Genomic DNA, 20252 nt, shown 5'->3' on the forward strand with positions numbered 1-20252 from the left:
AATTGTTTCAAGTTTGCTTCAAAGTAAATATTCCATCATATTTTGATGTAAAATCTGCAAAACATTTGTGGATGTTTATTTCAATTAATTTCAGTGTTTACTATTCCCATGAAAAAAGCTATTGAAATCATAACTTCCCTACAAAATTTCACTTTTTTACTTACTAACTTAATTTTTTGGTTGAAAAATTCTCCCATCAATGTAACTTTAAAATCCATTAGAATCTTCTGAGGAAACAGAATGAGGGGGGAAATGATAGATTAAGAAAACTACAGCACAAACACACACCAGATTTTATTGAGGTACTACATTCACATACGTTTCTGTACAGAACAATCACATCTGGCTAAAGACAACCATATTGATGACTTGAAGACACCACATTGAGGTGGCACCCAGGGAAAGCTTAAAACAAAGCTTGGTGTGCCAAATTCTGCTCTGTTTGACAACTGTGTTACCTCACAGGAAATGCACAGGGTGAAGAGAATAATTCGCATGGGAGTGACAAGCAGCAGTAGCTGGTACATGCACAACAACATACAACACCTGCCAGTACAGGAACCACACACAAATCACACCATCCTGGCACAGCTTCAGATTGGCCTCTGGTTATCTGGTTGTAATAGCTAGGAAACACCTCCAGAAGAGTGAGTCAGGTTCCTGTGGCTCACAGTCACAGCTCATCCTTGTGGCTCAAGAAATCTCATGAGAGCCACTTGGCTTTGTCAACAGCTGGTTTTGGTGGGAGCCTTGTGAAGGATGCATCTCTGTATCTGCAAAATAGCAGTCACAGTTAAGAATTAGACTGAACAGGAGATTTAGATATATATTTTTTTTATCCCTCTGCTGCACAGCAGAGTTGATAAGGAGATCCTACAAACCAATCCAGAACAAGCCACACAGCTCAATCCATTTCACCAAGATTACTCCTTTCCAATCATTCAATTATATTCTTAACCTTTACCATGTGAAGAATTACACCTCTGAAGGGCACCACTACAGCTATGGAACACTAAATGCCTCTGCTGGGGGTGTATGTGGATGAACAGACTTGCTACTGCTCCCTTGCTGTGCAAGGATTTCACCTTGCATGGGATAAAGGCTCAAGGCAGAGTGGTGCTAAAACAAAACAAAAGAAGGCTTAGCAGATAAAGAGAGTCACTCATCAACGTGTCTATGCACTGCCTCTTGGAAAAAGCACCACTAATATCTACATTAAACCACATTCTTTTATGACAGACATATTCACAGTGTGCACCTTTAATCCTGAAAGATACCGAAACATATTCCAAACTACACTTGAAGAATTTCTACACACACACAAAAAATCAGTCTACTGCTCATTAAAAAGGGATTGCTTCAGAGGTTAATTACAACAGCTGCTGGTACAGCTTTTTAAAAGCATGGTCAGGCAAAAACAATGGACATGCACTGAAGTCTGGCCAGAAAAATCCCAGAGAATTCAGATAGTGACAGAAGTTCAGAGGTATGAAATCTTGAGTTTCAAGGCAGATGGCAATTAGCAGCAAAGAGCATCCTAAAAAGCAAAGAACATCACTTCAATACTGGTTCATTGTGAGGAATGACACTTGTGTGAGTCCTCAGTGACACTTGTCATCTGGTCAACAGCCATGTCCATTCAAGTACATCCTGACCCAGTGATCCTGCCCAGTGCCTTTGGTACCCAGGAGCAGGAAACATGGGAATAGTTCAAATTGCACCAAGGGGCGTTTAGACTGGACAGTAGGAAGCATTTATTTACTGAGGGGGTGGTCAAGCACTGAACAGGCTTCCTGAGAGGTGGACAATGCACCCGTTGCCTGTTGGTGTTTAGGAGGCACTTGGATAATGTCCTCAATAATTTGCTTTAACTTTTGGTTAGCCCTGAAGTGCTCTGACAGTTGGGCTGCAGGATTGTTGTAGGTCCCTTCCAATTGAAATATCCTATTCTGCCTCCACATACAGCATTTCTGATTAAATATGGGAGCAGAAGGTAGCTCAGCTGTATCTATGATGCCCACCACTTTTTCTCCAGATTAAAGGTGCAAACCCCCACACAGGCTGACACAGCACCCAAGATTGTACCTATTCAGAGCAGACTGACAGATATTTCCTTCCCAGGAAGATATTTCCTTCCTTCCTGGACACAGCCTGGATTGCTGATGTGGCCTCAGGGATGCCTGGGGCTAAGACACAGCCCTCCCAACACTGAGGCTCTACAGATCCTTCATCTCTCTCACTTCTGAAAAGTACAAGGTCAGGATGCTCTTGGAAGAAAGTCCCACAAAGTGCCTCACTGGCTGATCCAGGACTACTTCTAGACTTAGAGCTTGAAAGATTTTCTATTACTAAATCTGGATCTACTTCAGTGTGAAATTCAGCTTTACTCACCCTGCCAGCTACAGACATGGAAAATAATCACTGTCCTCTCTTTCACATAACTATACACTGTCACTCATCTTTTCAGGACTTAAGCCACCTTAAGCCTGTCCTGCTGTTCTAAAACCTTTATAATTTTCTCAGTTTTATCTCGTCTCCAGTATGTCAACACCTAAGAGCATTACAGTAACAGAGGCACTGCCAGCACTAACTGGAACAAATTATTATTTCACATCCTATACACAGTTCATCTCATTAATATGTCAGACTGAAAGAAGAGCCCAGAACAGCAGCACTGTTTATGACATACAGTCAATCTCCAGATATTTTTCCCTCCCTACTACTTAGCCAGTTATTCTCCCTTAGGTATAGTTGAGGTTTTGATTGCTCCATTTTAAGTAGAGTATTTTGCTTTTATCTTTATTGTAATTCACCTTTTTGATTTCAGACCATTTCTCTGGGGCACTAAGATAATTTTGAAAGGTAGTTTTATCTCCCAGAATCTTGCAGACCTTCTCAGGTGTCATCCATAGATTTTATGCATATGCTCTTTACTCCTTCACCCGAGTTCTTACCACTCAATTGAGACATCCTTCCCTCCAAAAATGTGTTTGAGAATGAGCCTCTGAAAACTTCCCTTTGACTGCATTTTCAAAAGACCTGTAAAAGTCACAGCCACTTGTTCCTATTTACCTGGCAGGAAAAACTGCTTTGACAAAGAGAAATTAGACTGGATTGTCATGATTTGTCTTCAGCACCTGTGTCAGATTTTTCTTGTACATAACTTGATTTAGTAATTTGAGAAATTATCACTCCAACTTAGAAGCCATGCCTCCAGCTGTGTAGCTCCTCTCCTTTCCTTTTTTTAAAGCCAAGAGCTGTGTTTGCCCTTTTGCTGGAAAAAAAACCCCCATGCAAACAAGTTTGAATGGCATTCTGAACTACATCAGTGGCAATGGTGAACAGAGTCCTGTTCCTAATTAAACCCCAGTGAAGTTGGCAGAGGAACTGTGCATGCTAAACCAAATCTAATTGCTACATGTAGCTTTCTCACAGCTGGGGAAGGTCTGAAGCCACTGATGGACTCCCTGGATTACCACTGCACTCTGAAGTGGTTCCCCATAACAGGCCAGAGCATGAAATCTGCAACAAGCAGACAACATGAAAAGCAGAAGACAAAATACAATTAGTAACCTGGATTTCCACCAATTTTTAACCAGATTTCCTATCAAAGTTCAGAACATATTCTTGCTACCTTTTCGTTTTCACAGAAGGTTCCCAGCTGCTCCGTTCTGCATCTGGAAGCAAGAAGGCTCACAGGCTGAGGGCATAGGTTTCCTGGTTTTAGCCCCCAAAAAGTCTCAAGTTTTTTGAGTCTTCATGAAGAAGGACAGGCTCATGTTGCCAACAAAAGAGGATTGGATAATTAATCCACAAAACACACTTCTAAATTTTTTTTTTTTTGTTTCTGTAATGGATGCATTCAAGCCCTAAAAAAGAAAAAGCTGGCTTTTCAATCCTCTCCTGCTCTTCCTGCAAGCAATAGTGGTTACCAGGCTACACCTCAGGGCACTCCATAAACATTAATCTCTCCAACATGATGGAAAGCAGGCAAAGTGAAGCACGAGGAGATGGGAAGCTCGGGGCCTTCAGAAATCAATGCCTCATTCACAGACCTGAACCAAGGTCTCACCTCAGTACTTAGTGCCTGCCTCAGGTATTTTTGGGTTTTCTCACTACAGACTGCTTTCTAAGTGCAGAATCCTATTTTAGTCTTCCATGGCATTTTTCTCCCACCAGGCACTTGATTTGCAACAGCAGAAAAAAAAAAAATAAAATGTGTGAAGGTGGCTAGGAGTTTCAAAATGAGTTTTGCTACACTTCAGTATTTTCATGAGGACAAGCAGCCCAAACCAACCTTTTATGCTGATAATAAAGGACACTGAGAAAGAGGCATTTGCACTAATGATGCACAGGATGATTTTTTTTTAAAGGTACAAAGAAAATACACAAAGCAGGGAACTGACACATTTATTTTCCTGCTGAGCTAAGTACAACTGCTGAGCAAACAGGCCCACTTTTTTTTTCTGTGACAGACTTTGGTCACCTACAGCTATTCTCACATTCTGTGGCTGCTTGGCCAGAGCCTTCACCTCCTGCAGAGGGTAAAATTCATGTTTCATGTCATTTGAAATCTTCTGCATTATTCATAAATTCCTCTTAGATCTGAAGTACAGTACTATTTAAAATGCAATGTCTTATGTTTTATAGACTATTTTGTGTGGTCTGTGCCATAGACAGTTTGACCTTTAAATATTATTTCAGCATTAAAAAGCAAGTCAGCAGATGAAACTTCATTTTTTGTAAGATAACCCTCTTAATTTTTTTATCAGACTTGACTCAGCACTTGTAGGGAGTATTAAGAAGAAGCAGATTATGCTTAAACTATCCACCAGATACTTCACTGCTTTTACTCTTTGTCCCACAGCAGTCTTTCAAGCAGTTCATCACTAAAGGATTTATTTTGATTTATAAGTTACAATGGCTGCCTCTTTAGTAAGCTCTGATGGATCCTGAACAACATCAGGGAAAGGACAAAGGAAGCAGAAGGGGAATGTAATCTTTGGCACACAACCATGAAAGAGTATTAAATCTACAAGTAAATCAAGAAGAAATTTCTCTGTAGAATGCCTCTGTTCAAGCCTCTGCAGATACTTCCCAGTGCAAGGGCAGCCTCAGGGCAACGTGAAACTAAATCAAACAGAATTTGCTAGTGCTTTCCAGAAAGCTAAAATCCCACATAAAGAATCACAGCATGTTGAGAAATGCTTATCACATTTGCATCACCAGATATAAAACAGAGCAGGGGGTATATAAGCACAAAAAAAAAGATGAAAAGAAATGTCCTCACTGTACCTACTTTCATTACAGCATTAGTAGGATCCATCCAGAGCCTCTTAACATACAGAACTCCCTCTTGTCTCACTGTCTGTAAAACAGAAACATTTTTAGTAAAATCAACATTATTATTCCTTTAGTTCCACCTAGTAATACATAAATGTGCCCAATGCACTAGAAAAAGCACAGTTCCTGTAACCCTCCTCTACAGTCTTTAAAGGATTAAAACTTTATATGCAGTTATTAACTCACTTGTCTTAAAAAGGAATAAGCATCAAGAAGAGGTTAAGGTAGCAGCACTGTGGTATAAATAGGACCTACAGCAGAAAATCAGCCTCCTAAATGAAACAGCAGGAAAATTTCTGCTCAAAAATCTCAAACTGTCACACCCCTGGATCAATCACTCTTGTATTCACCTTCCATCCAGTCATCCCAAAGCCCTGTCTGAGGAGAGGCTCACAGCACTTCCCATGAAAGAAATGTCACTCTTATTTTTCAGAAAGATTGTAGAGATGACAAGAACAAATAAAGCAATTTTTACTTTGGCATTTCACTAGCTGCCTAGAAAATCTTAAGCTCTTGCATCTCCCATCTTCTGACTGCTTGGTTTTGAAGCTTAGAAGTCTCCCACTGTTGTTTTTTAGAGCACAACTTCATGGGTTAAAATAAATAATGCTTCATCAAACTTCCACCAGGTAACTGATCCAGACACCTGGTTGGACTGGAAGAGCTGTAATCTAATATAATCTTTAGATCCAGTGCAGACAATCTGGGTTTGTTCAGACCAGTCATAATAAACAAAGCAAAAGCAACCTGCAGTGGGTCACAGCCAGGGAGAGGACAGATACCCTGCCAGTGGCTTTCACTGGTCCCTGCTGACAGCAGAGAATGCAAAGCTCTAGAAATAAAGAATTCTCTGACCACATTTGAGCTTCCTTTCTTTTCTTGCTTTATATTCATCCTTTCGTTCCCTTCCTGCTTTCCTCACTCTGTTTCCAGTCATAATTTTCTGCTACTATGCTTCCCATGACAGTTCCCATCTCCATTAACAGCTCAGCTCATACTTGGAGAACCTCCTCTCTGTTCTCTGCCATAAATCTCAGCTGTTCCCACCCTGTGCAAGCTTCTCATCTCCAAGGCTCCCTCTTTATCTCTCTCCCACCTTTGCTTTCCAGCACACCCACAGCCACTCTCACACTCCCTGAGACTCCTCTCAGGAGTTTTCCATCTTCTCAGGCATCACTGCCTCCCTGCCCTGCTGTTCTCAACCCCATTAGCTACATCCTCCTTCCACATGTCCCCCAGGTACACCCAGGTCCTTGCTCAGTTGCAGTTTCTCCTTTATCTACTGCCTTCAAACCCCTTCCCTGCTCCATCCTCTCATTTAAGTCTCCTTACGGAGATCATCAACCTTCTACCCAGGTCAAGTTTCCCTTTATGCCCCATTACCCTCTAATCTAACACTGTTTTAAACCTCATTTTTCCCCTTTCCCACTGCTTGGGCCAACACAGAACAAAGAGAAAAGATGATCATGAGGGGCAAGGAAGTGTGGGGGATTAAAAATGGTTGCTCATGTCCAATAGGGATGAAAAGTGGAGAATTTTAATATTTTCATTTTAAAAAGCCTGGAAAAAAAAAAATTCCAAAAGTTACATTGTATTTTGTTTAAATATAAATAACTGCAGTTTGGATTCAAAATATCAAGATGGCATTTGATTGTCTGACATTTAATTGAGACAAGAAAGAGGGAAAGAACAGCCACCTGGCTATTTTTTTGAGCTGAGTTTTTCCTTATAATAATCTGAAATCATGAATCTTTTCATACTGTGATGTCACTGCTTTGTAAGAATAAGGAATTAGTCTATGAAAGCATATTTTCCCCAACACTTATGAGAAATTTAAAGGGCCACTATTCCTGTTACATTCCAGCCCAAAGGTCCCTGACTGTCTGACTCTGAATGCATTACAGAGGTCTTGCTGTGCTCAGTTTTAAAGGAAACTGTTACCATAAAAAATGTCATTTGCTATTCTCACTTTGCAGTAGTGTAAGACACCTTGTCTCAAAGTTCCTCCTGAAGTCACACTGACAGATGTGCAAGAGGAAAAAAATCAGAAAATGTGTTTACAAACTTGGTCACCAAGATGGGCTGTCCCCTTTACCTCTGATGGCAAAACCTCATCCTAAGAGTACTACACTGTGGTACTACAAGCAGTAGTAAGGAACAAGTTTACATCAGTGTAACTCCACCAACATTTAAGTAGGTACACCCAGTCTAAACCACTGAGCTCAGCTCATTTTTCTTGAAATTCAGTTCTCAGATCAAAATGCTGTTTTTTGCTAGGGATAACAACATGCTCAGCTAGTTTGGGAACCCTGTATGTAATATCTGCTATTGAAGACAATGGGTTCAAAGACTAAACAGAGGCAAATTCCAGCTGATCAGCCTCTGCATTTGTTTCATTTATGATTGCACTTGAAACGATTTTTGTAAATATTTGACAATTCCACTTATATATTTAGAGCATTTAGAGCCCACAGAACAAGGACCAGCTTTGACTATTACATGAGGGAGGGAAGGCAATAATTGATTGTGTGTTTAATGAAATACAAAGCTCCAACCGAGCTTCACTTATATTATGGGTGAAATTAATAAAATAAAAATATTGCTTTCCTAATGAGTGCTCTCTGAATGCTCATGGGGCACAGACATTGCACAACACTTACCGTGTGACACAGTCTTCTCCTAAAGGCAAGATTTTTCTAGTTTAGAGAAAAGCAGGGCAGAGCTGAGCTCACAGTTAAAACTCAGTCCTCAGGCCTAAATTTTTCTGAAGCTTCTAAAAACTGTTTTAATATTTTTAATTAATTTTTATTGCCTAGATGTGATTATGCTAAAATCTCAGATGCTTTTCTTGTTCCTCAGGCCTGGAAGCATCTAGCCAGCCCTTTCATAAGATACTTAGACTTTGCATTAATTCCATGCAAACCCCAGTGTGATGAAGATAAACACTCAGGCCTGTCAATGAAATCCTTCAACATTTTCAAAGATCTCTAAACCTTGGCAAAGCAGTTGGTTTTCAATTTCTGGCAACCCACCTCCATCAACAGCTAAGGCTACCAGAATTTAGATGTGAAATAATTGTCATTCAGAGCAGCCAAAACAGCAGAATAATGAAAATGAAAAACAGGATGAAAGCAAAGTCAAAACAGTGTTTAAACAGAAAGCAATGCAGTCCATATAAAGCCCAAAACAACAACACACGATATGGTCAGGAAAAAGCAAAGTTTTCTCAGCTTCCTGGAGCCTGAAACAGCTGAAATCAGGAAAAAGAGGATGCTTATGTGCACACCAGGTCATCAGGGGAGGGAGCCTGGGATGGTGTTCACCTCATGATTGGAAGAGAGCAACAATCCTTAAAGTCAAAGCAGGATGGGGTTTTGCAGCAGGGTTTGAGGCAGTAAAAAAAGCTGGAATCACTTGGCAGCAGTAGTGCAGTAGCACCTGTCTCCTTCCCAGCTCCCCATGTGCCAAACATGTCTGGCACAAAAATATCAAGCATGAGAAAAACAGCACTGCTGCCCTGCCAATGGATTAAGAGCTGATGCCACAGCAGGAAAACCTGAGGGGAGAAGTTAAACACAGCATAATGCCAGTTAACAATTAGAACACCACCATCTTGCAAAAGACCACCAGGCATTTTGTTCATCCCACCCAAGAGCTTATTCAGGCTGTTCTGGGTAGCAGATCTTATTTCTCTCACTCCATGGCAGGTGTCAAGTTTTCAATTTGCAGATTAGTAGCAGTTTGCTGAATGTGTGACTTTCACTTCAGCACCTTGCTCAGCTTCAGCAGCTCCAAAAGGCAGCTTGGCACTTCCTGACAGCTCTACAAACCACTTTTAGACCAAAGCCTGCATCCTCTGGAGAACAAAACAAGATACAGAAGTTTTTAATGAAGTGGAGTTAACGAGACACTCAGGAGGGGGCTTACTGCTTCATATTAGCCTACTGATACAATAACTAATTGGTCCTATATTGCCATGAAGGTATAGAACCATTTTAAAAACTAGTAAAAAAAATCAAGGCTAGAGAGTTATTTCAAGACTTATTCTCCCTTTTCAACTTGCTCTAAGGCCTAAATAAGTACAACAAGGCCAAGCTCAACTTTCCCTTTACTTCCTACAACTTCACTGTTGAACTGCTGAAGTCACATTAAAAACATTTAGAAAGTCCAAAAAATAGGGTGCAACTTATCACACCAACATCCTGCCATCAAAGCTTGCAGTCAGGTTTCACAGATGTAGTGAAATGTAACTCAGCAGCCACAGCTTTTCCCATGCCCATGGGCTAGTGCTGGCTACACAGATCTGCCAACATAGTTGGGGCACAAAGGTATGGACTACTGCAAAAAGTCTTAGATTTCAAAGACTGGATCCTATGTCAAGAAAAAAAAGAAAAAAAAACCCTAAACCCAAACAATTATCTTTCCCTAGGACAAGTAAATACACTTAAAATCTTCTGAGATTCCCTGGAATGAAGTCACTAATATATGTTTATATACCCTTGGCAGGAAATCCAGAGCAACTCACTAAGCCTCTTCCTAATAAAGGGACTCATTTTTCATTTCACTCCTAATTCACTTCTGTGAAGTTTTACACCCTTCCTACTATTTAATAAGTAATGAGCTCACACCATTTCTTTCATTTGAGTTTGGTACAGATCTAATTCAGAAGGTAAAACAGCAGGATAGCTTGACTACATCCTGACATCCCCATCAGAAAGAAAATACACTTTGCTGGATTCTTCCACATCCACTTAAAACCAGAAAAATGCTTTTTCTCTACAGGAGGATAATGTACATAAACAACAACTGGTCTTACCTGCCATTTGTAAGCTTAAACCAGTGTCCAATTTGCTGCGTGGCTTGGTGCTGATAAACAAGTAGCAGAGAACACACACAGTGATGATAAAAGCAAAGAGGACCACTGCTGCTATTGACAGCCCCACAAGTGCTCCAACACTAAGAGAGAAAAACAAAGAAATTGAAGTGTACAAACTGCCTGAAGTACCCACTAAAACAATCACCAGGATGATGATATCTGGAGATGACTTGCACTCGAGCAGGGGAGTGACTGTGTATTCTACTGTAAACAGCAGTTGAGAGTTAAATACTGAAATTGCATTAACTGGCATAATTTCATTGCCCTCAGAAACATTAATGTCATTACACAGGAGTTGAGTATCTGGCCCTCAGTGGCATTTCATGTTATCTATGCATACCATTCCTGAGTGATTTAAACCATTACTGAAAAATCAGAAATAACTTCATGTAGTATCTGGCACCAGAATCAAAAACTTCTCCAGTGCAGTGCATCTTCCCAGGTAAGCATCATATCACATTAATAATACACATGGTCACAAAGAGGAATTCTACAGTTTCAGGAAACCCACACATTTTTTTTTCCTCAACTGTGACTAGTAAAGCTGTATTTTCAATCTGAAATGCCACTTTCATTGCAGTAAGAGCCTACAAAAACACCTTAAGCAAAGCTCACATTTGTCATGGACTTCTCACCAAGGATGACAAGCCTGTAAAAAATGGGATTAAAAACCATGTAAGTCATGTTATTCAGTTCTGTTTGCAGCTCTGTAAAGCAGGGTGCAGTACTATAACCACTGTTGTGCCTTTGTGTTAATGCAATAAATCTCCAGTCAGTTTTGGAGATCTCCCATGATCTTGACAGGGTAAATCAAAAAGTAAGGATGAATTAATTTACACATAATACAAAAGGCAAAGGAGCAATAACTGAATATTCAGAAGGACAAATGAACAGTAGCATATGCAGATTTTTGTCACAGATGAAGAGTCTGAGGACTGGGAATCCTTATATTACTACTCTAGATATTTACCATTTTTGACAGATGCAAGAAGGACAGGAGAGAGAGAATGTCTTATATTCTATGAATTCAATCCTGCAGTGTTCAAAATTACTTTATACATCACTGCTATCAGTAAGAAGTCACTTCTGCTGTGACCTTGCAGGAAGAAGAATTGTGCCTTGGGATATTTTTATCAATTTTACATTCAATCTACTGCAAAGCTTCTCTACAAGCTCCAATTACACCAACAGACAGATATGTCCATAGGAGTAACTCAAGATCAGCAGGAACAGAACAGCAGATATCAGTATGACTTCAAGATGCAGTTCTTATTAATTAGTAGTCAGATCTATTAATTACGTTTGAGCAACATTTTGCTCCATACACAAGTAGAATCATTCATTATCAGCAAAATTATTGGTCCTGGAAAAAACAGGTTTGCCCTTATGAAGATTTTTTCATAGTATTTACCATCTGCATGAACTAAAGGGTCCCTATGCTTGTGCACCTATGCATGTATTAAGCAACTTTTTGCTTGCCTCAAGAAAAACTTAGAGGCAAACAATATTCTGCTTAATATGGAATTTGTATTCTTCCTTACAAGATCTCACCTGGGTTCTGGCTTCATTTTTCCATTTTTACTTTGAACACCTTGACCCAAGTGAACAGAAGAAACACACTACAGGAGGCTGAGATGAGCAGCCATCAAACCAAGAATAATCTTCACAGCTGAATCTATTTGAGGAAGTAATACAAACCCAAAGGCTCTTCAGAAACAGGCATTTCTGCTTTTTTGTCTTTTGACAGAAGAGATAATAAATAAGCAAACTAAAAAGTCACTCTTGCCCAGAGCTGTGGGCTCATTAACAAGGAATAAGCTCTGCATTAAGAACCCCCCCACCTCAAAAAAAGATTACCTGGTATAAGAACAGCAGTGCAGGTCTAGGGGTAACCCTGACACACAATGATTTGAAGATGAGCAATGCCCCAAGTTGGGTAGAAGATCCACAAGACCAAACAGAACCCCTCCAAAGTTACTTTCTACATATGACTGCTGTTGCACTGATCTCCACACTTGCAGGGTTGCCACACATGTCATGAACATGGATGCTCTGCACAGCCAAATGCTTTCCTGAGAAAGGGTCCACTCTGTCAGAACCCCCTGGGGCTCCCCATGCTGCTGTCCAAATTGCTGCTTAGTGGGTCCTTAACACTTGTGTAGGTGGATGTTCAGCATCATACACCTACAGTTATTTTTAGTCCATAAAATGAGTCCACCCACACCAACAACAGCTAGGAAAATATTTAAATATTGGCTAAGCAGATGCAGTAAGTCCACTGATAGATTAAGAGGAAGCTTGTGAGTCATCTGGATCCAAGTGAATCAAATGTTCCTAATGCCACTGCTGCAGTGATACGTTGTATGTGGCATCTGCAAAGTGAGGAGATAAATATTCCCAGGAAACTGGAAGAATGAACATACAGGAACAAGACTTGTTATTTTGGAAAGCCAAAATAGACTGTTGGAAATCTGTACAGCTAAGCAAAGCCTGGCTAAGCATCAGGTCACCATGGTTCTACGGGTATTAATTAATAAAGCATTAAATAAAGCAACTTAATTGAACACTTACAAGAATATTTCTAAGATGTTTTAGAACAATGAGGGGAAAAAAAGGTGCTGACTGAACCCAACTGCATCAGGTTCAGTACAAATACAAGATGCTCAGCATTTCTCACCTTCTACTCAACTTAGGAGGCAAAATAGATGTCATGATGACTCTAGGAACACACACCACATGGCTACTCAGCATTTAGCTCAGTGGTGTTTTATAGCATCTGTGTTCTCTGGTTTCAACCTTCTGATGAATTTTGTACACTATTGCCTTTCACTAATACCCACTTCCCTGTTCCATGGGCTCCTGATTGCTATAAGAGATAGAAAAAAACCCATTTCACTCTTCTTTGCTGAGGTCAGCTGTTCAAGAAATAGAGCAGCCTAGGCTCCCTGTCAACAACAACAACAAAAGATGGATACTATTTGATTTGAAGCAGCAGGAAAAAAAAGAAAGGATAAGTGAAAATATTACAGATAGTAAATAGAGGGAAAAGTATGAAATGTCACAGGTGCTCAAAGGTCATGATTTTTACTATTTATGATTGTCCACCAGCTCCCAGTACAGAAGATGTTAGGATGCACTTGGAAAACACTGCAATTTTTGCAGGTGTGGGAGAGGAAAAAGATGGCTCCATTTTGCTAAGGGGTAGTGCAGTTTATGGCCCTAAATACAGCACAGGCAGCAGTGATTTGGCAAAAAAAGAACAGCATAGGCCTGCAAAAAACTATTGCTTCAGGTTGCCTCAGCTGCTGCTTTCTCCATGAACTGCTTCTGCTTCCATCAGAGCTGGCTGCCAAGTGGTCTGGCAATGCTTTTCCCACAGCAGGAAAAAAACACAAGAGAAATGTGCAATATCTCCCTGAAATTCTACCTGATGTGTCAGATCACCTCTGTGATTACAGAAGTAATCCCTGAAATACCACCAACCACTTGGTGGTCCATTCAGTCACTGCTTTCAAATTAATGGGGAGAGTCAAGGAAATGAAGATTCAGGATAAGTAATTTAAAGCTCTGGAGTAAAGCACAGAGCACTCAATCTCCAGCCTGGTTTACCTGAGTCCTGATTAGCTTGAAGTCCTAAAGGTTTCAAGTATTAAAACTGTGTCCTCAAAAGCTGTAAAAAGCATTTGAAGGATTATTTTTATACGTGGTTGTTATACTGATACAAAGAACAGTCTGAGACAATGGCAAGGGAGGGAGTTATCACCAAAATGTTCTGAGAGACCAGAAAATGTTATGTTTTTATTAAAACTCCTGATGGAACTATCATGTGCAAATGTATACAGTCTTCAAAGTGCTTGTAATAACCTAGTGCTTCCAGTGTGTTAGTAACTAAAAATTGTGATTTGATTTGCTACTGGAAATCACTTCTGATAACAGAAACTTCAGTTCTAACAACTCAGTAACTTTGCTTCAACAAGCAAACCACCTCCTCTAAGACAGATGTGCCAGATGTTAAGCACAAACAAACCCTTCCAATTGCAGTTTCCTCAGATGCTTTCAGCTGCTGAGGGCCACTGTAGAGAGAAAAAAGAAAAAAAAAATCTTTAAGTTTCAAAGTTTTGATCCAAATTTCTGAGGCTATGAGCAGTCATACTTCTCAGACCCTAGAAAATCTTTGTAAAACTTCAGAGAGGTGCTTTATTAAAGCCTCTCTTGAGGTTTATTTCTTAGAGGTAATTTCTGAAAAGATCAAGATTTAACAGTCTTCCTTACAACATCTCATCCAGATGCAAGAGCAGAACTTTTTTATTTTAATCTTTCAGTAGTTCTGCCACCTTGAGAGGGCTTCCTGGGACCGAAACAGTAAAAGTCTAGGCAAAAAAACCCCAACATTTAACATTAAAACAATACAAGTATTTGATGAGGAAAGTGCAGAAAAAGGGCATTTTGGGATGTCTTCTCATACCACAGAAGCTGAGCAACTCTGCCAATCACACCTGCAGATGGCTGGGAAATTCCCACATTCAACCCACTGTTTGTACCAGGCAGACTATATTTTAAATAATTGTACACTAAATATTAGACAAGATAAATTAGAGCAAGCCCCACAATACTGGATAGCATTCACCCAAGAGCCCCAAAGGAATTGATTTATAAAACTGCTGGCCAAGGCATGCAAACCAACATTACCTTAAGGCCACTCTGCCAGAGGACTGGTGGCTTGGGAGTGTAACTCCAAACTAAATAAGGACTCCAGAGGGGAATCCAGAAACTACAGACTAGTAAATCTGACATCCATCCCTGGCAAGACAGAAAAGCCTGTAGTAAAAAAGTAACAGCATCACTAAATCAAGACAGAAACACAGTGTCTGGATGCTAATTGTGTCTGGGTTGGACGGGGTTGCATCTGACCCTGGTTATTAATCCCCAAGCCATGATGCCCAGGCCTGCCCTGCTCACCATACCTGGACACAAGCCCCAGGTTTGTTGATGTGAAGCCACTAACCCCATCCACCTCATTACCATGCTCTGCCCTCAGGAAGCTGATGGAGCTTACTTCTTCCTGACAAAAATTTTTTCATTAAAGAGTCAGCATTACCAGGAAGGGAAAACACTGCCTTGTTAGCCTGCTGGAGCCTGTGAAGTGTCAATAAGCAGGTGGGCAAAGGAACTCAGCAGATTTTTCAGAACACTTTTGGCAAGGCCCCAAGCTGAGGGTGGGACTAAAAAAGACTGAACTGACACAGGTTTAGGGGGAAAATTGTTACAGATTCAAGGTTGCTTAAAAGAATATGACAGGGGGTCTCATTCCTGAATAAAGTCAAAGATCAGTGCTAAGACTGATTTTATTCACCTGAAGAAGAATGAAATCTGAGTTTCTGATGATCCTAAGCCCTATCAAGCAAACATATACTTTAAGGGCAAAGGATGCCAAAAGACCTGTGGAAAACTGAATGAGCAGCTAAAAGTGATATATAAACAAACAAAACCCAGACTACAAGGCAATGAACTGTGAGTTCTGAACTCAAGAAAAGTTTTAGGAGCATCAGCAACAGGTCACTGAAATCAGAGTCAGTATGTACCAGCAGCCAAAGATACCAACAAGAAGCTGCCCACCAACAGGAAGGATTTTGAGAGCAAAGCTGAAGATTAGCAGCATTTTGCCACCATATAAAACCTTACCATACCCACATCTTGAGCAAGCAGCTCCAGGTTATGCACCTCCAAGAGCAGTGCTGTGGAGTGAAAGACAGTCCAGATGAGAGGCAGTAAAGTATTTGGTGGGACATTGCATCTGCCCCATGATAAAACAGAAGGACAAACTGTTCAGTTTGGTGAAAGCTGAGAGTTTATGCACCAAACGCTTAAAAAATTTTCAACACTGTGCATAAGCTGAACATTCAACTGCTCTTCACCAGATTTTGCAATACTATGCTACAGGGCACTCCAGAAAACTAATAGAAAACAGTATAAAATAGATAAAAGGATGTAACTTGAAACAGCTGGTACTGACTGCTGCTACTGAGCCTGCAGAAACGGGAAGAGATTTGACAAAACCAAGGATAACAAGCCCAAAAAAGACAGAGAAAGCCCCATGCAGAGGTGTGCTGACACCTGACACAGCCAAGCACGGAGCCTGGAGGGAAGCAGGCACAGAAAGCAGCCAGGCTGTGTGTGCAGCTTTCACTGCCGCCGCTGGAGATCCAGTCAGAGATAGACAAATCCTCCCCTGACCCAGGAGAGCCCAAACCCATCACCTGCTGTCTTCCAAGTGGAAGCTTCTGTAGGGCTTGATCCTACAACGCAGAAAAGTAGACGGGAAAGTCACCGGGAACTTCATGCGAGCCGCACCGCACACCCTCAGGCCCCGCCACTGCCGCTCCCCTCACCCCCAAAGCACGGAGGGACCCTCGGGGTGCTCCGCGAACACGCACGGAGCCCTCCCCAGCGCTTCCTCAGCAAGACCACGAGTTACTCCTCTCACAAACCAACCCGGCACAAGCAGAAGTCCCTCCGGGTAGCAGCTGCGGCTCCCTCCATCGCTACTCTCAGCGGGACAAAGCTCGCCTGGAAGTGCTGGGTTACAAACACCTCAGGAAACACAACCCGGGGCCATCCCCACCGCCCGCCATGCGGGACCGGGCCCAGGAGGCACCGCCGTGCCGGGTCAGGGAGGTTGCCGCCGCTCTCCCCTTACCTGAGCCACCACATGTAGCTGTGCTCGTAAGGGAAGAAGCTGTGGGGGTCATCGCAGCAGTACTTGACGTCCTGGAAGCCGCAGCAGTACACGGCCCGGGCATCTCCGCCCGTCCGCGGGCAGCTGAAGCCGCTGACCAGCACCTTCTCAGCGTTGAGGTAACTGCTGCACTCCCCGCTCATGATGGGGCTGCCCGGCGCCTCAGCTCCGCCGGCACCCGGGCGGGAGGTGGGGCGGCGAGCGGGCGGAGCTGGGGCGGGCAGGGGGCTGCGCTGGCGGCGGCAAAGAGCGGGGCAGGAGGCGGGAAGGGGCCGCAGCCTCCCCTCGTTCCCCCCTCACACCCCCTGGGGTCGCCGCAGGGCGGGAGCCGCCCGCAGCCTGAGGTGAGGGGGAGAGAGGGGGACAGCTCCCGTCCTTCGGGGGAGAGGGGATGGCTCTCCCTGTGAGGTGAGGTGGGCTGCTCACCTCAAAGGGGGTTGAGTTCTCCTCAGCGCTTTGTCTCACGTCGAGGAGAGACTTGAAGGGTCCCCCCTCATCCCGGAGCCGCGGTGGGGTCTCGAGGCAGCCGGAGGAGGTAACTGAGAGGGGTGACAGCTGGGATCAGGACCCTTTGGTGCGATGAGGGCTACACGCTCCATAAATAGTGACTGTTTCTGAGAGACCACTCTCCTACACATTTTAGAGGTTGTTTCCTTTAAGTATTTTAGACCTTTTTGTTTTAACAACAACAACAAAAAAAAAAAAAAAAAAAAAAAAAGGGAGGACCAGAGGATCAGAGAGTCACGGTACCCGTCTGAAAAAGCCTCCCCTGCGGGACAGGGGTTGAGATCTCAGCTCATGGCAACACACATGCACGTCGTGTACATCTCTGCATGGGATGTGGCTTCTGGAAAAAAAGGATAACAAAAAGCTTGCAGGGAAATAGCAATGAGACATTCCCCCTTCCAAGGAGCTGGTTCTCCATCAGTCTCCATATTACAAGAGAGCCTGGATCAAGTGATTTGCCACACAAATGACCACCTCTAAGAAACACAAAAGCTTTAGAGTGAAAGGGGAGTTATATTGTCAATAGTTTCACTTAAATGAATAAGACCACACTAATTCAGCTAAAACTTTACATTTTAATTTCAGGTCTTACCTTGAGATGAACTCCAGGCAAGTGGTAGTTTGAGATCTTCTGTCAGGCAACAGCAAGAGCCAGGAGTGATGGTAACATAGGGAGATGCAGCATCCTCACCCACCAGGGCACAGTCCTGCAGGAGCTGAATAGGGCCAGGCTGGTGACAGTGACAGGCAGCATCAGCAGTCCCAGGCAAGGTAAGATACTGAATCAAGTTCAGGGTCCACCCAGGAGACAGGACAGGAGGCAAGTTACCTACAGCATAAGTCTAGAGTTCATCCAGGACGACCAACAAGCAATCCAGGCCATCAGCAGACAGGACTGAGCACCAGCATACTTCTGGCATATCTTAGGGAAGTTCATGTTGCCCTGGCATGAGCTTAAATGTGGCTTCTGGATCAATGAGCAGAGGTTGATGGTGTGGTAAGGACCCAGGTGATGCTGATCAGGGCCTGTTAGTCATCACCTAGAACCCCAACACTGTTATCATAACACTGTATTATCACACAGTCCCCCTACATTAGGGTGTTAGATTTTACTTGCTAAAAGGTATAAATATTAACACAAATTCTATATTTTATTCTGTGAAATCAACCCTGACATAACATCTGTTGAAATGAATTCAGAAATTCACTCAGTGTCTGTCTGCTGAATAACAGATTTGCCTTCCTAGTACTTAGATGTATATATGAACAGCCAGGGAAGATTCAAATTATTCAACTATTGAATGCCTTCAGCTTGAGCAGTTTAAGAATTTGACTTTAGGAACCTCAATGCATCATCATGTTGCACTACACAAAGTAAGAAGATGGATGACAGTGAAGTGGCTGGAGCAAAGACTCCAAAAAAGAGGAGACCATGGGGAATCAGTGATTATTAAACATTAACAAAGAAAAAGGTTAGATTACTGTGAGATTTAATGGAAGCTGTAATTTCATGACCTGTGCTGTTCAGATAAAATCATATTTAATCAGATCATAGAATGTCAAGTGGGAAGGGACCTCAAGGATCCTCTTGGTACAACCCTTCTAGGTAATGGGTCCAACAATAGATTACCATGATTGCTGGATGATAATAATTAGAATGCTCTGTTGTTCCAGTTATTTGGAATTACTTAAATGGAACTTTAGAACTGAACTTTGAGTTATCTATCTGAGTGACTGAATTAACTATGTGATTGCTGGAGGACTGAAATAACAAACCTTCTCTTTTGATGAGACATTGAGGAACAGGAATTGAAGTGGGAGTGGGACATTCTTCATTGGCCAGTGGATCACGTTCATAGTCTTTTATATCAGAAGAAAAGCACATAAACTTGTTTTCCCATTCCAATTACAAAACACAGACCTCTTCTTCCAGAAAGAGCTAGTGAGTTCTACCTTAAAAATATGTCAGAGGGAGAAATTCTTTTCACTCAGCTGAACTTTAGGCACAAAAATGCCATGCTCCTTACTAACCAAACATTTACAACGTGACACTGGCTCCATCATTTAACTTTGCTTTTACTTACCCTGATGGTAAAATACAATTATTTGTAATTTTGGAGATAATGTTTTATGTTGTAGTGCAATTTCTGCATTAAGAGGAGGATACAAAGTTTAAAAGACTCTAGTCAGTATGTAATTTCTGAATGTAGGGAATGATTATGGGGATAATTCTGAAACTGAGTTACTCAACTGCAAGGAAGTTGAAAATGATGGGTCTATTGTTTCAGACTATTTAAATAAGATATCAACCAGAGATAGCACTTGTAAAACATGTAAGTTGTTTGAACTTTTCCGAATCAGTTCTACATCTATTTTGCAGATCCAATATTTTATTACATACCTGTCTTTCACACCTGACTCCAAAGGCAGAGATGTCTAATGTATGTCTCAAAAGTTATTCTGTTAAGAAAGCTTAGAAGACATACTTATCATTGTAAAATGCATTAAATTCTTCAGCAGAAAATTACAGAAAACTTCAAAGTGTTGCTTCAACTCCTACAACATTTTATTAATTTGCAAAAATATTATTTCTAACCCTGAAAAAGGGACTTCTCTGTCTCTCACGTGGCTGACATCTGGAATGTACTCTCCCTCTGCATTTAAAAATGCATTTTAAAAGTGTTCTCATTTTTTTTAAAAGCCAAGATACTGCAACCTTCCATAAGCAATCAGAATCATAATGCAAGTGTCAGTTCAAACCCATTATTGATGGCAGTGCTCTAAATTTGC

The 20252-nt window shown here is 41.7% G+C and overlaps 1 protein-coding gene across 1 annotated transcript; it reads right to left on the minus strand.

The window, feature by feature from the left end:
* Positions 1-270: 270 nt before the first annotated feature.
* On the minus strand, positions 271-17248 carry SHISAL2A (shisa like 2A). Its single transcript, XM_071750122.1, has 4 exons — positions 16917-17248; positions 10160-10299; positions 5300-5368; positions 271-773 (listed from the first exon to the last, which is right to left on the minus strand). Exons 1-3 carry the CDS (start codon positions 17096-17098, stop codon positions 5337-5339), a joined length of 354 nt encoding a protein of 117 aa, XP_071606223.1. The 5' UTR covers positions 17099-17248; the 3' UTR covers positions 271-773; positions 5300-5336.
* Between the last annotated feature and the right edge of the window lie 3004 nt (positions 17249-20252).

The sequence above is a fragment of the Heliangelus exortis genome, chromosome 8 (genome assembly GCF_036169615.1).
Source record: "Heliangelus exortis chromosome 8, bHelExo1.hap1, whole genome shotgun sequence".
Classification (NCBI taxonomy): Eukaryota; Metazoa; Chordata; class Aves; order Apodiformes; family Trochilidae; genus Heliangelus; species Heliangelus exortis.